We start from the raw sequence: 16,965 nt of genomic DNA, 5'->3' as shown, positions 1-16,965 counted from the left end.
AGCCAAAATGTTCCTGTTTGGCCTGGTACAAGGTGTGCTGCGTCCCAGCGAGTGACCTCAGGTGTAGAGGACCTGTGCTCGTGGGCACAGCCACTGCCTGTTGTGTTTTCTCTCTGGGGGGTGGGGCTTATTTTGTTGTTCTGAGAAGGGGTCTCACTGTGCCTGTGAGACTTTGAATTTGTGACTCTCATGCTGCACCCTGTCCCCAGTATTGGGGTCTCAGGCATGTGTCCCCATGCCTGCTTCCAATAGCATTTAGAGATGTGGCATCTAGAGCACATTTCTGAGTATGCTTAGTCCCATCCCTGAGTTCAGAACAGGGCACGGTGACCGCAGAAAGTTCCATTAATTTTGCCACTGTGAAATTGGGGTTCTCTAAGGAACTCTTTACTCTTTAAATTCATTTGTTGGATTTAACATTTTATTTTTAAGGAGCTGTACTGTGTAGCCCCAGGTAGTCTTGGAACCACACAGTCCTCCTGCCTCAGTTCCTGAGCGCCACCCATACCAAACTGTGTTGGAGTATCTCGTCTTGACACCTAAGACACCCAGCCTTGCCCTTTTTTGTTATTTGTTGAGACAAGGACTGATGTCTCCTGAAAACCATTACACAAACACCGTTCTCCCCATTCCTGGGGTGTAGTGAGATAGACTATGAGTATTTGAGCAAGTGAATGAATTAGTAACTTTCTACATTTTTAAAGGTAGTACGCATTGCTTTGTGTACTGGGCTGGTACTGCAGTTCAGTAGGAAATGCTGTTATTACAATAGTATTGTCTTGAGCTGTGTTCTTGTACTTTTAAGTAATGCTCTGAAGTATTTACTGTTTTATAATTAATAGAATTCTCTCAGAATGAACCATATAGTCTCTCACCCGTGTGTGTGTGTGTGTGTGTGTGTGTGTGTGTGTAGGCAAGAAGTACATGCCAGATGTCTTCTTCATTTCTCCCCCTTAACATTTAAGACGTGGAGGTCACTGATTGGGTAGACCAGCTGACTAGCGCACTCCCTGGATCCACCAAGCTCGCAATTGGGTTAGACCCTTACACCCCCTTGTTGAACTAAGGCCCTAAGCTTTTGTGGCAGACCCTCTATCACGGAGCCACCTCCAGCCTGTGGAACACAGTATCTATTTCACAGAGCTCTGTAAGTCAGTTGCAGGAGGACCACAGAGGTCCTAATTCTTGCCTTTTCACTTGAAGCAGCAGAGATTGGATCCCTCCACTCCAAGTTTTAAAAGTCAGATCCCCATATGGAGTCCTGGTGACCTGTAAAACACTGTTTAAGATCTGTCATCCATTCTTTTTTTTTTTTTAATGTGATGATGATTTTATTTATTTATTTATTTTTGGAGTCAATAGGGTGCTTTACTTTGTATATCCCGAATAAAGAGACAGAATGTGTAATATCTTTAGTTTTTTTTTTATACAAATGTGTGAACTAGGCAAACATTTCTATTCATTTTTTCATTCTGTACCTGTCCTTAGGTAAACCCGAGTGACCTCAGATGTTTTTTGTCTCTTTCCTCCTTCCTAGGTTCAGGACATCTGTTTCAGCCATGATTGTCGCTGGGTGGTGGTCAGTACCCTCCGGGGTACTTCCCACGTTTTCCCCATCAACCCTTACGGTGGCCAGCCTTGTGTCCGCACACACATGTCACCACGAGTAGTGAATCGCATGAGCCGTTTCCAGAAAAGTGCTGGGCTGGAAGAAATTGAGCAAGAACTGACATCTAAGCAAGGCGGTCGCTGTAGTCCCGTTCCAGGCTTATCCAGCAGCCCTTCCGGCTCCCCGCTGCATGGTAAACCCACTCTCCTCTCTCTGCGCTGCTGGCTCTATGACATCAATTGTATTGACTTGGGATCAGATGCAGATTTTTATAATCTGCTTGTGCTCTGGTTAAGTCCTAAGCACATTTAAGAAGTTCATATTTGTTAAATCAAAAGTGTGAACCAAAATGATAATGATGATCTTTTCATGGTGTTCTAACTGCTTTGCATTTCAGTATATAAAGAGTATTCTATTTGAGATTAAGTCTGCTTTCATAATATTTGAGTATGCATTGCTTTGTGTACTGGGCTGATACTGCAGTCCACTAGGAAATACTGTTATCACAATGGTATTGTCTTGAGCTGTGTTCTTTTACTTTTAAGTAATGCTCTCTCCCAGTACGTTATAGCAGAACAAAGTCACATTCCAGTACCGTCATCCTGATCAATAAATGGAGCATCACCAAAATCCTTTCTTGTCCACCTCTTTATAGTATTAATCCACAATTCTGAACTTTATGGTGTCCACCTGCGTTTAAAAATGCATTTGCTCTAGCATTCCCTTATAGGTGTTTCATTTGAAGTTCATGGACTTATACAGTGGATGTGTTTTTATAAGATCTATTAATGCTGTGGGATGGTTTATTTGGTTTTGTTTTTGATAGAGTCAATTTCAAACTCTATCCAAGGCGTAGTTTGACTCCTCAGTGCTGGGCTTGCTGCCCACACCCTTCTTCTTTTCTTGTTTTGAGAGTTGTTGTATGTGGCTGCTGCTCCTTCGTTCAGTTTTGAGGTGTTTGAAATGTTGTATTTCATCTGCTCCCCCAATCCCTTATGCAGGCAGACTTGCCGATATTTGGTTATTGTGCCCGACCATTCTGAAGTAAACCTGTGTGGTTTCTGGTTGGGAGCTTACTAATTCTAATGATGCAATGAAGTTTTCCCAGTGTTTCTTCTTAAATGTATATATTCATTTTTGAGTGGAAATTCTGAGTCATTCCATAAGGTGCATTTTTTATGATTTTTTTTATTTTTCTAAAGTTGTATGTTTGTTTCAGATGAAGTCTCACAAATATAACCCACAGTAGTGTTTGAACTCATAATCCTCCTGCCTCGGCCTCTGAAGAGCTGTATTACAGATGCACTCTACCATACCTGACTGCTGCTGTTTTCACTTGGTCACTGACCCCAGAGTGGTTGTCCCATTCCGTTCCCTTCAGAAAGACTTAGCATGCTGGTGCTTGTTTTCTGGAGCGTTGCACAGCCTAATAATAATGACCACTTTATGATTTCAAGTTTGAGGTATTTTATATGGAGAGATTATGACTCCTACCATCAAGAGTTCGTGATTTTGATCCATCTGACGTTCATGCAAAATAAAGTGCCGTTTAAACAGGAACACAGCCACACCACTGTCTGTCACTGCCCGTCTCGAAAACATTCCCCTCTGAAGCAGGGAGTCCTTGTGCTGCAAGCCGTTTCTTACCATTTAGTCTTCACCCTGTGTCTGTGCCTTCTAGCTGCTTCAGCTGCCTTGCTTCCTGCTGACACCTCGTGCGGCCCTTCCTTCTTGGGCTTGCTCATGCTGGAGGCATAGCCCTCACAGCGTGGTTGTTTCTCTTCATTTTCACTTTGTGTCTTCTCTGTCAAAACAAAATGGGCATTGTTGTTGGTTAGTTCTAAAAATGATATATTTACAGTTTGTGCGGGTAAACAGTCTGATGCTGGTTAAAAACAATGTAAACCTTGGAGCAGGGAGGGATTCATCTTGAAAATGAATCATGTCTTGGCTGCATTGCGTTGTTTGTCTGCGCTCTTTTTAGCGAAGGAAAGGAAACTGTTAAATAACCATTGATATAGGGTGTTTCCTTTTAGTGTTTTGGAGCCAATCCAGTTTAGGTTAGGATTCTTGTAATTTTTTTTGTAAGTTTTCCAGAGGATGTTTATTTATTTGAAATTTATTCTTTGTAAATATCCTTTCTTTTCCTATCTCGTTGCCTTGGGCTTTAGAAAAAAATGAGTCTTTCTTATGTTTAGATTCTTGTGCATTCTTTAATAGAAATGCACACTAACCCTCATTATGAATATGAAAAACACACAACAGTGTCATGAGCAGCTGCTGGTGGCAAGTGTAGATTGTTCCTTATCGCATTATGTGGGAAATAACATCTTGTTATATCTGAAATAATAGCATATTTTATGTGAAATAATATCTTGAATTATCTTCAATTATTGTTTCTCCAGAGATTGTCTGTGCTTACCACAGTGTTGAAATTACATTTGACTGAAGTATTACTTTAATATGACTTCATGTATCACAATGCCACCACTTTAAAAAATATATAACTGCACCATAGCATCATTTTTCCTTAGTATATGTGTTTATTTATAACTAATATGTATTATTCTCGGAGTACTTAACCTTTTCTCGATTTGCAAATAGTCTGTCATGCAGAAATAAGCCTCATCCCTTTCAGTTACCCCCACCCTTTGTTTGAAAACAGCTAATGAAACCATTTCTTTCATTAACTATACATGATCTCCTAACTTCCTGGTGAGCTGTCAGCGGGTAAAGGTGGAGAATGTCCCATCCCAGCTCCATCCTCCCAAGGTTTTCTGCCCCTTCCGTGATTTCCCTTTTGGGAAATGACATCTTGTTTTGCGTTTCTTTAACTGGAGTTGTCACTGCAGCTGCTCTGCTTCTTAGTTAAACTAGCCGCCTAAAGCTTCTTGAACATGGTCCAATGTTGTTTGAGTTTAAGCATCAGTATTGCTCTTATTTGAGTATAATAATTACTTATTGACACATCGGTATCTCTTATTGACCACAAAAATGGGAAAATCTTTTTTTGTTTTCACTTTTTATCTTGGTTCCTCATGTACCAGTTGGTAAAATATCAAAGACATTAAACATGTTTAGAAGTTATTCCAAGAAAAATAGTACACTTTGTTCTTTTTCTAAATTAGCTTTTACGTTAGCATGAACAATTGCATTATGGCATTTTCATACACACATAAAAAACAATTTAGATTTAAATCATAACTTGTCAGAACGGGAGATTTTTATTCATGGTAACATTGCTTTTCAATTTGACTCATGTAAGATGATCACTTACTCCGCCACTGTGAATTAATTTTTTTTTTAAAAAAATATGTGTGGTGAGGCACTTGTGAGAGCCAGTGAACCAACGGCGAGCAAAGCAGAATCCGCCTGCCTTCTGCAGCTGCGGACAGATTGAGAGGACGGAGGGAACACGAGGAGTGTAGTGCACACCTTTAACCCCAGTTCTCTGGAGGCAGAGGCAGGGCTATACAGTGAGACGCTGTCTTAAAAAGAGTAGAAGAAATTAGGAAATGCCTGGAAAGGATTTCAACTGGAAATTACCATTCTGTTTGTGGAGATCTCTGTAGTGATATGTGGACACATACCTGATGGATATGAGGGGAAACTCAGGCAGAGAAGAACAGACCACACAGCTGGTGTGCTCAGGGGACGGCAGTGTCCCCGTATGATAGTGATGTGCTCAGTTAAGGCAGACTTGGACTTTGACTCAGAGTGACGTGGGGACACTGCGGTAGACTTTGAAGATAGGAGTGATGTAACACTGTTTCGGTTGCTCTGAGTGGCAAAGCTAGAAACCTACAGAGACCAGTGAAGGGGTATGGACAGGTTCCAGCAGGAGAGCTGGAGTCTGAACTAGGTTGGTTTGCTTAGAGCTATGTAGACATTTCCTGTGTGTACATGTTTATGTTTGCTCATACTTGTGTGTACACGTGTTATGTGGGTCACAGGGTCTCTCCTTTAGCCCAGGCCAACCTAGAGTTCACTTTTATTCACCTAATGTTCTCCCATTTTCACAACACTCTTGCTACGTCAGCCTCCCCAGTGCTGGACTGTGATGTAAGCCACCACAGCTTCAACGTTGTTATGGTAGAACCATCAGAATTTTTTTTGGTTACATTTTATGTCCAGTAGGAAAGAATGGTTGAGTCATGGTGACTAATATGGTTTGGGTTCAAAAAGCTAAAAATTTGGGGTTGTTATCAGTTGAAGTAATAACACTGCTTCATCAGGTTTGGGCCTAAAAACAGGACTGAAAGACTAGGATGTGTTAAGATCTCTCAGTTTCCCACTCATTTTTTCCCCATTTTCCCTTTTTCTCCCTTCTCTGTCTGGTCACTTATCCTGTTTTTCTTTACCTCTTCATAGACCGGGTGTCATCACTATATAGCTACATCTAGCATGCTGGGGATTACATGTGTGTGTTTGGGCACTAATATGATGTCCCATGTTCTTAGCATGATTCAGTGTGGTCCTGGAATTGGTACATTTGTGTGGGGATAATGATGGTAAGGCATCGATGCAGGTGAAAACACGTGTTCCTCGTGAGAGTGATTATGTGTAAGAGATGCCATCCAGAAAGTCACTAGCAAGTGATAGGAAATAGAAAACCACATACAGGAAGTGGCCAGGAGGAGGTAGTGATTGTGTTAAGTTCTAGCAACTGGGTAGTGAAGGTAGGAACTGAAGCTTAGAGAAGATTGGTAATAACGGGGGCTGGAGAGATGGCTCAGCGGTTAAGAGCATTGCTTGCTCTTCCAGAAGTCCTGAGTTCATTTCCCAGCAACCACATGGTGGCTCACAACCATTTGTAATGAGGTCTGGTGCCCTCTTCTGGTCTGCAGAATGAATACTGTATACATAATAAACAAATAAATAAATATTAAGAAAAAGATTGGTAATAACGGGCTTGGAGGGGATTTAGTAAGAAGAGAAAACTGGCACCATCAAATATTGATGGGTGGTGTTTGGTCTGTTTGTTTCGGGAATGTAAGTTAGTGGGAAGGAGTTAGGGGACAGAGGAGATTGCATTTAGTATGTGGGTATTGAGGATGGGTGAAAGGCAGTGGGACTGAATAAGAAGACTAAGGAGAGATTTATATGGCTGTGCCTTCAGGCCTCACTGTCTGTCTGTCCTTCTGCAGCTTTAGTTGCACTCCTCTTCCTTCCTGGATTTACACAACCCTGTCCTTCAACCTCACTTCACATTGTTTTCTGTTCTTAGCTGCATTGACTGCTCACCGCTTGCCCCAGATTTAGTCATTTCTTGGATGCTGAGATCAAACCCAGGATCTTGCTGATGGTTTTCGTGGTCTCCATCACTAAGCTGTATGCTGGGGAGCTAATAGAAGACCTGGGGTCAGGCTCTGCAGGATAGCCTCTTCCCATGATTCCCAGCTGTAATCTTAGACAAACTGCTTGCTCTGACTACTGAGACCAAATTTTTTTATCTATAAAACAGGGATGATATTTCCAACCTTGCAGGGTCCTGAAAGTCATAGCACAGTAAATGGTGTTTGGTGTGCTTTACCACTCAGTGTGTAGAATTGATTCATTTCTCATTCTTTTTTTAAAAAAAGTATAAGTAAATTCAATGAATATTATTAATTGAATATTAATTAATATTAATTGAAATAAAAATTTGAACTTCTTTTGTACAGGCTTTTAATTGTTTTCAGTATGGACATTACCTTGTGACTATTTCTGAAATGTGAAATGACACCAATCCACAATTGAATGTGACAAACAAGTCACAGTTTGGTGTGTGCGTGTTCCTGACAGCCTTTGGGTTGGCTCTTCCTTCACCATGTGGGCCCTAGGGATTGAGCTCAGGAGAAGTCAGACTTGGCTGCACCTGTCCCACCTGCTCCATTTACTTTTGCCATTTCTTTAATTTGAAATAGGTTTTCCTTTTATGTTTAAGAATATGGTATCCACCCTGTCATGAGACTTTTAACAACTGACTGATTGCCTGTCCTCCCCCCCAGGGGGGTGGTCCTCATCTCAAATCACCCAGGCTGGCTTCACTAGGTAGCTATGTGTAGCTATGTGGCTCACTATGCAGCTAAGGCTAGCCTCAGTGCCTCGGATCACTGATCCCCATTCCTGCCTCCACCTCCCATGTTCTGAAAATGCCCCGTGTTCCTTAACCCAGCGTCTTTCTCTCTATCTCACTTGGTCTTGGGAAGGAGCTGTGGTAGAGCTACGGCTTTTGGCAACTGAGTTCCAGAATCTCCCTCCTAACCCCAGATTTGAGGGCTTTCAAGGTGGCCTCTCACATCTTGGACCCAGAGCCGCTACGTTTCAGCAAAAGGCTTCCAAATCCAGCAGCTTCTCTTTCCTTTTAGCATCTGTGTATGGCGTTCCTGTCTTACCGCTCCAAGACTGTTTATAGCCTCCATTTGATGGCTTATTGTAATTATTTACTTTGGTTGATAGGGAGTTTTCTTGATACAGACCGCATCCCATTGTAAATACAAAGCAGCCACACAGCTTCGTCTGCTTGAGAGAGTCCGCACCCGCATGCTGTGTCTTGCTGCTCTTTCCATGTCACTGTTTACTTGTGGACTGAAGTTTCCATGAGTGTTTTAATTTTTGCCAAGAAAAATCAATCATGTGCACTGTAGTTCTGCTTTAAATTTCATGCCTCATCTGACACAGTATATAAATGATAGACGCGTTACATGGGAGAGTCCTCCACGGGGTCGCCTAGCACCTGGGCCTGTGCTCATTCCATGGAGTCTGTTGCCTGAGGTCGGTGCAGCCTTGTTTCTAATCTGTTGTTTTAAAGACTGAATGTTTTCCTGGCTCCGGGTCATCCACTGGAAATGTTGGCATAACATTATGCTCATCTTGACATTCACTATACACCAACATCATCCACACTTTAAATATTTTCATGTCATTTTCTGTCATGGTGCAGAGAGGGCGGATGAGCGCTGTGCAAATGTTTGGGAAAGCGCAGTCTCACAGCCCTTCCCGACAGCAAGATGTCTAGCCTAGCAGCCACTTAGGAAGCAAGGCGTGATGACTCAAGCCTATGAACTCCAGAGGCTGAGGCAGGAGGATTGTCATGCATTTGAGACCATTCTAAGCTACAGCATGAGGTCCTGTCTAAAATATGAATAAATAAAAATCATTACTTGAAAAGAAGTATCGAAGAGAGCAGCTGTGTTTTGTACCACATATTCTTTACAGCAGTCAGAGGTTCGCCAAAGCCTCAAGAGGGGCTTTTAGTGCCTGGGAAGAAGGCTCAATGTATAAAGTGTTTTCTGCATAAACACAGGGGCCTGAGTTAGCCCCCCAGTGCCCACCTGTAATCCCAGCTCTTGGGAGGCAGAGTCCAAAGGATCTGTGTAATAGGCTGGCTGGCTAGCCAGTCCTGACTCTGCGAGAGACCAGAACAATAGAGCAAGAAAAATGGGGTGGAACTTTGCTTCCATGTACAGGAGTGTGTGGATAGATTGGCATGCGCGCTCTCTCTCTCTCTCTCTCTCTCTCTCTCTCTCTCTCTCACACACACACACACACACACACACACACACAAGCTCATAGGCATGCACACACTAGCAAAAAAGGCGGTGTTTATTGGAAATGCCATGTATGATAAAAATAAGGTAAGCTGTGAGAACCCTCCGAAGTTCTAGATAGTGCACTGTTGTTAGTACTGTGTCAAAGTACTGTGCTTTGCACACTAAAATGTTTTCAAAAATAAAATTAAACTCAATTTAAATACTGTAATCTTTTATATTTTTAAATAAATTTTTAAATACCATAAGGAAACATAAAGTAAGTGCAAAAATTAATAATAATAAGCACTTGAGGAAATTACAGGTTTTGTTTTGCCTTTTTCTACTTATGAATGCAATATTCTTTTTTTGGCTAATCATAAACAGTTTATAGTTTTATCATTAAATGATTAACGAGAAATGCCTCTAGAGGGCAATATTTTCTCAGCTTTTCCGTTTTGTAATCAATGCTTGAAGTTGGGTACTCTGGGAGCAGATGCCCTGTCGGGTTTTACATAACCCCCTCTTGGTTTATTGTGTTTTCTGTGGCTGATCCCCCACAGTATTCATAGGGAGTCGGACGAGGGAATGTTTTACTGTCGGCCTGCATTCCTCTGAGTCCTGGGTGTAGATCTTCAGTCTTGTGCGTGAATCCCTACAGTTCTATAGAGAACAATTTTTTGTTGTTCTATCAGAAGTGGGATCAGCGTGTTCCTGGCCCTCCTGTTCTGGAATAATCTTAGCTTGCTCTTTGATGACATTTTACCAGTGACTGGCTGGATCTCATGGTTCAGGCTCCCTTACAGCTGTTAATGGGTCACATTTCTCTTGCATTGCTTGGTCCTGTCCTTCCCTCACCACACCACGTCATTCCCCAGTGGCCTCTTCTTTTCAACGCCTCATAATTTTTCTCTGCTGTTTTGTTTTACATCCTTTTCCGAAATTCTTGTTGATGAATCTTGGATCTGCTACCTTCAGCCCAAAACTCTTGTCTGTGTTTTGTCTTTCTCTTTTGTTATTGTGAGGGATTCCCCAGGGACACCTTCCAGTGTCTGTCCTATTGCATTCTTGTTTCCACGGGTGTCCTTAAGAGAATTTTTCTTTGGACATTTCGTTTATTATCAATTCTTTTTTTCTTATTTTGTATATAGTCTATTGTTTATCTTTTTATTTTTGTATTGGTATTATCTCCATTATTTTATTCTTCCTTTTTTTTAAATCTTTCCCAGTCCTGATTGTACATTATCCTTAAATTGGGTAGATTTGAAGTGCTACCCTGTACCTCATCATTAAACCAAAATACTGACCTCAGTGTCCTGGAACCCTGGACTGACCATGGCTTGATAATGACTGTTTCAGTCTTTAGTTATATACTAACTAATTTGCTTTTATTTTATTGTCTAATTTTTTTTGACCACTGAGCCATCTTTGCAAGCCCTAACTTAATGGTCAGAGCACTGTCTGATCTTCCACAGGACCAGTACCTACACGTGGACTCACAATTATCTAAAACTCCAATTCTAAGGAATTTGATGCTCTCTTATGTGCAGGTGGTGTGCATACATACATGCAGTCAAACTCTAATACATATGAAGGGAAAGTCAATACAATAAGATTAATAATTTTTCCATTAAAGGTATCATTCTATATTCAGTTCTGGGTACATTGAGGAGGTGAAGACCTGCAAACTCTGAAGTTGGTTTTGATTATTACAGGAGGTAAAATATTTCAATCAATCGGTCAGAATAAGAAAAGGTTTGGAGAAACTATTTAAGTCTTATTATTTCTTTTTCTGTGAAGGACGGGAGTAAGAATTCTCTTCTACTTCTGTTGCTGTAAGGATATTTCTGGGAATCACAGAGATGGAAGTTTTATATCTCAATGTGAAAAAATGTTACATCAATAACTCATGTTTTAGGAGACTTGAGTGTTTGTTTCTTTTTGTACTTCTGAGAAGGAACTTTTGGAAAACATTCTCCAGTATTTGGTCTTGAGGGAAGTAGAAAGGGAGACGCGAGTGGGCAGGCTTCTCAGGATAGACACTCCTTAGGGCCGTTCTTACCAGGAACCCAAGTGAAGGACGCAGAATAATTTTGAGGTCTAATTATCTGATCAGGAATTGGAAATCTGTTGTTGATAATTTTTGTTTACAAAACAGTTAAAAATGAAATACAAGAAAAAAAGAGTAAGGTCACCCTGTGCCAGGGTTATGTATACTGAGAAGTGGAAACTAGGGTGGTTCCCTGAATTCCCCCGGGGTGGAGGGCATGTGAACCGGAAGGGGACAGGGAAGGAAAGGGATTTCGGGTTCAATGAAAAAGATACTCACTTTGGTTCGAGTGTTTGTGCAGGTGAGAATTTTCAAGCCATAATGAGGCACCAGAGAGAAGTATTTCAAGTGGGCAGAGGAATTCTGTGGCATGGCCATTCCTGGTGACTGCAGAAGAGACAGACTCTCATGTTCAGTGTCTAGATCTATCGTGACTAGCAAATGATGTGCAAATATTCACTCTTGTGTAGATATGGCCTGGATTGAAACATTCACCTTTTATAAAACACAATAAATATGACCTGGCTGGCCTGGAACTCATTCTGTAGATCAGGCTGGCCTCAAACTCACAGAGATCCACCAGCTTCTTCCTCTCAAGTGCTGGGGATTAAAGGCATACACCATCACCACCTACCTGGTCACCTCTTGTGATTTTTTTGTTTTGGGGAGTTGTTTTGTTTTTGGTTTTTCGAGACAGGGTTTTTTAGTAGCTTTGAAGCCCATTCTGAAACTCACTCTGTAGACCAGGCTGGCCTTGGACTCACAGAGATCTGCTTGTATCTGCCTCGTGAGTGCTGGGATTAAAGGCGTGCGCCACTACCACCCAGTACCTCTTGTGCTTTTAATACTCAGATGTTTTTTATATAAAGGGTTTTGATGTACAGAGGTAAATTTATGAATATGCTTTTGCAAAACTGGATCCAGATACCTAGATCTTTCTAACAATGTACTAGATTTAATTTTTTTTTTGTTAGTTTGATTTTAGGAATTGTTAGTTTTTAGGGAGCAAAATCGAGCATTAGCTTCCTGGTTTTTTTTCTTGGCCTGTGTATGTAAACACCTGTTTTCTGCTGGGAATGAAAGTGTTTGTGAGCATAAGTGAGGTTATCTTCCTTTTGTCAAGAACCGCTGATGCGGCCCTTCATGCCATACCCCAATCTTCGCTGCTGCTGAGATCTGGTGCTCTTTCCCATCTGAAGGAAATGCATCTTTGACACTTCTCATGACCTGAGTCATGATGCTGAAATAGAGCCAGAAAATATTCTTAACAGTCATGGGTAATAAGAAGGAAGGCTTCCGTTAGCACTGGAGGAGGGCGCAGGGCCAGAGACTAGTGAGAACTGGGGGCTGTGAGGAGAAGAGAGCCGCTATTTTAGTTTTTAATCTTTTTTTATAATAGGAATGTTACTTACATTTTGTAGCTATATTTGTTATTCAGCATAACATGCTTTGATTTTAATAGTTATTTACTATTTGGTTATTTTTCTTTTTAAAGAGCCTTGTAGCTCATGCTGGCTTTGAACTTTCTATGTTTCCAAGGAGGACCTTGATTTATCGATCCTCCTGCTTCTGCCTTCTGAGTGACAGCATTGTGCAAAGCTTTTGATTTGAATATTTAATTGTTCTTCAAAATGAATGGATTGAAAAGTTCTGCACATATTTTAATTTAGTTAGTTAGTTAGTTGGTTAGTTTTTCCATGTGTTAAGTTAGTGTTCTTTTTTAAAAGTTATCTGTGTAGTGGCACATCCCTGTGGTCTCTGAAGTTAGGTAATTGAGAAAGGAGGATTTCCATACGTTCAAGGCCATACTTGGAAAATGCTCAAACTAGCTAACTTCGTAAAGAAAAAGAAAGCATACCTTATTGATTGCAGTTAATTTAGTATTTTCTCCTATTTCGAGTATGGTTTTGTTTCTGAATGAACTCTTGATACTTTTACATTATGTGTGTACCGGTGTAAGAACGTAGTGCTTGATAAATCTGCTTATTATGTCACTATGATGCAGACTGCTTGTCAGATAAAGATGGGGAATAGGAGTGTGGTGTCGTTGGGACAGTTAGCTGAGGTGTTGTGTTTGGGTTGCGAGGATGGAGGATCCGGTGATTTGATTTTGGAAGTTTTCACTCTGGTCAAATATGCTCATCTCTGTATACTTTGTTCTAGGACCGATCTGAGCTTGCTTCAGAGGAGTGCTGAGTTCTCTTTTGCTTTGAGTAAATGTGTAAGGACCTTGTTTCATTGTTTTGAGATGGGTCATTGCTGTGTAGCCCTGACTGGCCTGGTTCGGGCTCTGTAGCCCTTGTTTGCTTCAAGTTCAAGGCAGTCCTGCCTCGGCCTCTCACGTGCTGGGATTATAAATTTGAGCTGCTACTTAGGGCCAGAAATTTGAATCTTAGGATAAAAGGCACAGAATCTTTTCTCATTGTTTTCTGTTTATATGAAGAATATACATAGTGTATAGAGGTTGTATTGTCAATAGTATATATATAGGATGTATCTGTCTACCTCACTATCTATATCTATCTATATCTCTCTATATATATCCATATAGACATAGGTCATTTTTGAGGTTTTCAGCTTCTGTTGAATGAGTGCCATAGTCTAATCTTAATATTAAAAATGAATTAGAATAAGTAAAACTTATCCAGCATTAAGAACACCAGCTCCTAATAAATTTCTTTGCCTCTAAAATCTTGGAGTGCTCTGAGATAATAAACTGAGGTAATGAACTTCCCACAGCTTTTATTCTTTGGGTTATAAATTGGTTTGATTGTGTGATCGTGAATAAATCACTTACTTTTTAGGCAGTGAAAGTTTCAATAGAATTTCTCACATTTCCTCCTGTGCTCTTTGTCCCCTTTGTGTTCTTGCGCCCTGTCCCCATCCTAGCTCTTGTTCACGGCTCCTTTGCAGCTGTATTTCTACCCACGGGGCTGGGTTTTGTTGTTGTTTGTTTTTTGTTTGTTATTTGTCACTCCTTCTAGCCCACATTCTGCCCTCTTGGAGTACATTATACTTACCGTACTTCCAATCATCGTAATAATGACTGTTTATTTTTCAGTTTTACATATATAAATATCATGCTTCTGAATCCACCTAGTTTGTTTTAGCTTTAAAGAAGTGCTTGCATTTACACATTACAGTAGCATGCAGTACTTTAAGAATAAGAAACACATGAGAATATAAAGAGAATTAGGAAGGAACATCCAGAGAATTACTTGTTGAATTGTTTACATGATGTAAACATATTATGACTAAATATATGTTAAAACAATCACATAATGACATAATACCAGTTTTCTAGTAGTATACTTTTAATTTTTTTTTTTTTTTTTGATACTGGAGATAACCAGTGGGTGAGTTCTGGGGCCATTTTGTGTGTAGCAGCAGGATATCACCAACTACCTCTATCTCCACTTTGAGAAGCATGGGCTGTTTCCCAGTTTGTACCTGTGGCCATGACTGGAGCTATCAAGAAAAAGCAGCAAATGTTTCTGCTAGATTTCATAAGATTTTGCAATGTTTTGTCATCTCTTGCCTCCACAAGAACTAGAAGGCAATAACACATGCTGTCAGAATGGTCCTTTGATGTTTTTTTCTCTGTTTAAGTTGGCTCAACTGTTTGATAATCTGTGTCCATGTCTCCATGTCCAGAGCTCTGTCTCTCCATCTTGGCTAGGCTCCTCGGCCCCGCCCCGCCCCGCCTGGTATGTGGGTCAGAAGGCGCTGTTTCTCACCAGGGCGCTGCTGTTTCCTTTTCCTACTGTGTAGATTGCAGATTATCCTGGAACACGCCTGAGAAAGGGTCACAAAGGAGGCTGAGAGTCCTCCACTGCAGCTGGGAAGCTTGTCATTCTCACTAGCACAGGGGAAGGAGGAGGAGGGATGGGGCCGGAGCAAGGGAAGAAGGGAGCGATGGACACTCCCATTCCGACCAGAAGCAACCCACATGCTAGAAATTACTGTTTGCACCGGATACTTTAAAAAAAAAATAAGTCTTTAACGGATTTTATTTGGTTTTGATTAAATAATGGTTGTGAGTTAGTTGAGGAAGCTTTCATGTTAAATAGACCGCAAGAAAGAGCCGAGCAGGGCTTTCAGTTTTGCAGAGCCCGAATGTCCACTGATTGTTTGAGAACAAACTACCATTGTACTCTTTTAGATAGAGTCAAGAAGCCAACTTTTCAACTCCAAAATTAACTTAAAACTCCTTGGTAAAATTTGCTGTTTTATACCCATCAAATCCATGGCAGGATACTAAAAGCAGCCTGAAAGTTTTGATTTTCTGTGGAATGAAAAATGCGCACAAAGGCCCCCAGAGCTCTTTATCCAGCTTTCCTTTTGAAATGGGCAGACCAGAGGAAGGCTCAATGATGTCTCAGAGTAGGGAAGTGTCGTGGAAATATTTGGGGAAAGGGCATTTTCTATGAATGTGTCTTATGTGGAACATCAGGAACCCACATTGAGTTTGAATTTGATGGTTACCTTGTTATTTTAATTTCCAAATACATACAATTGTTCATTTATAACAGACCTAGGAGCTAAGGCAGGGGGTGGGGGTGGGGGAAACAGAGCCCCTGAACTCTAGGAGATTCCTGTAGTGTGTGGAGACTGTTAAAAACAGACTGGTGTGGCTGAGAGGAGTCTGTCTGGTGTTCTGAGTCACACTCTGTGTCTGTAGCGAGCCCTGTGAAGCAGCCTGCCTAACGCCTGAAGTGAGCAGGGGCTGTGTCTGAAGAACACAGGGCAACCCAGATGACTGCAGACCTCCTAACTGTGCCGTCCCAGGGTCTCTACTACTTTGTTCTTGTAAATGAATCTTAACATTGATGTGCCAGTTTGTCCCCTGATCCCTAGTGACAACCCCAGCATCTGCTCCAGACACCCCCTTGTCCTGTTGTCTGGTTTCTCTCTCCCAGTTTTCCTTCTTAAGGAATCCTGCCCTGACTCCCACTCATAACCCCTGTAGCCGGTGCTTCCCAGTGGTTGCACACCGGGCATCCTTCATATCAGGTATTTACTGTATGATTCCTCACAGTACCAGAATCTTGTGGTGAGGGTGCACATCACTTGGGTCCCAGCGTAGGAAGGTTGAGAGCTCTGTGTGAATCAGTAGCAGCACATTTTCTGTCTCCCACTCTGAAGCTCCCTTGAAGGTAATTTCTGAGTTGTCACTACTGAATGTTATTTTTGTGGTTTTCTTTTCCTTCCTTCACAGTGTGATAGAGCAGTAGAGAGAATCGTGGGAGGGGGGATGTTCATTCATTCGTTCGTTTGTTCGTTCATTCATTTCTTCTCACGTGCCCTGAAGAAGCCCATGTACAGTGTGTTGGTAGTAGCTCTAGCCTCGGCAAAATGTGACGTGCTCTGCAGTTTCAGGGTCCTGCCTCCCTTAGAAATGTCTTGTGCTTGGCAGTTGGCCAGGTTCACATGTTCTCACATCCCTGCATCCAGAAGCCAGGAATCCAGTCCTGGCAGCTTCTGCACAGAGGGTAAAGATAAACCAGAAAGGAGCCCGGCTTCCTCCACATTACCTGGGAGCTGCTGATGGCTTTTCCACAAATGTCCTGCTTTGTCAAAGCCCAGTAAATCTTGGAAAGTTTATTTTCCTTGTAGCATCTGTGTTTTATAATGGGTCTTTTAATTTGTTTTTACTTTGTCTGTGGGGATTTCTTTTGTCCGGAGTTTTCAGACTCTTGACTTTTTTTTTCTTTCCTGTGGAAGTGAGGCCGTTAATGATGACTGGTTTGGGAATATGACTCTCTGCAAACCTGACCTGGAAGCCGCTCCTCCAG

At 41.5% G+C, this 16,965-nt stretch overlaps 1 protein-coding gene and 1 long non-coding RNA gene across 15 annotated transcripts in view; one reads left to right on the top strand and one right to left on the bottom strand.

Annotated features, from left to right (window-relative positions):
- Positions 1-16,965, top strand: part of Bcas3 (BCAS3 microtubule associated cell migration factor) — a 479,995-nt gene that overhangs the window by 157,960 nt on the left and 305,070 nt on the right. For all 14 annotated transcript variants that reach the window (XM_087910149.1, XM_087910146.1, XM_087910147.1 and 11 more), the window contains exon 15: positions 1,538-1,802. In XM_087910149.1, the coding sequence (XP_087766275.1) occupies positions 1,538-1,802 (265 nt within the window). The remainder of the gene's footprint in view (positions 1-1,537; positions 1,803-16,965) is intronic.
- Positions 1,684-5,296, bottom strand: LOC148120824 (uncharacterized). Its single transcript, XR_015738785.1, has 2 exons — positions 5,200-5,296; positions 1,684-3,413 (listed from the first exon to the last, which is right to left on the bottom strand). It is a non-coding gene; the product is annotated as an uncharacterized LOC148120824 (long non-coding RNA).

This window comes from Myodes glareolus, chromosome 9, assembly GCF_982192425.1.
Source record: "Myodes glareolus chromosome 9, mMyoGla1.1, whole genome shotgun sequence".
NCBI classification, from domain to species: Eukaryota; Metazoa; Chordata; class Mammalia; order Rodentia; family Cricetidae; genus Myodes; species Myodes glareolus.
The sequence above is the reverse complement of the archived record's forward strand: the minus strand, read 5'-3'. Positions and strand labels throughout refer to the sequence as shown.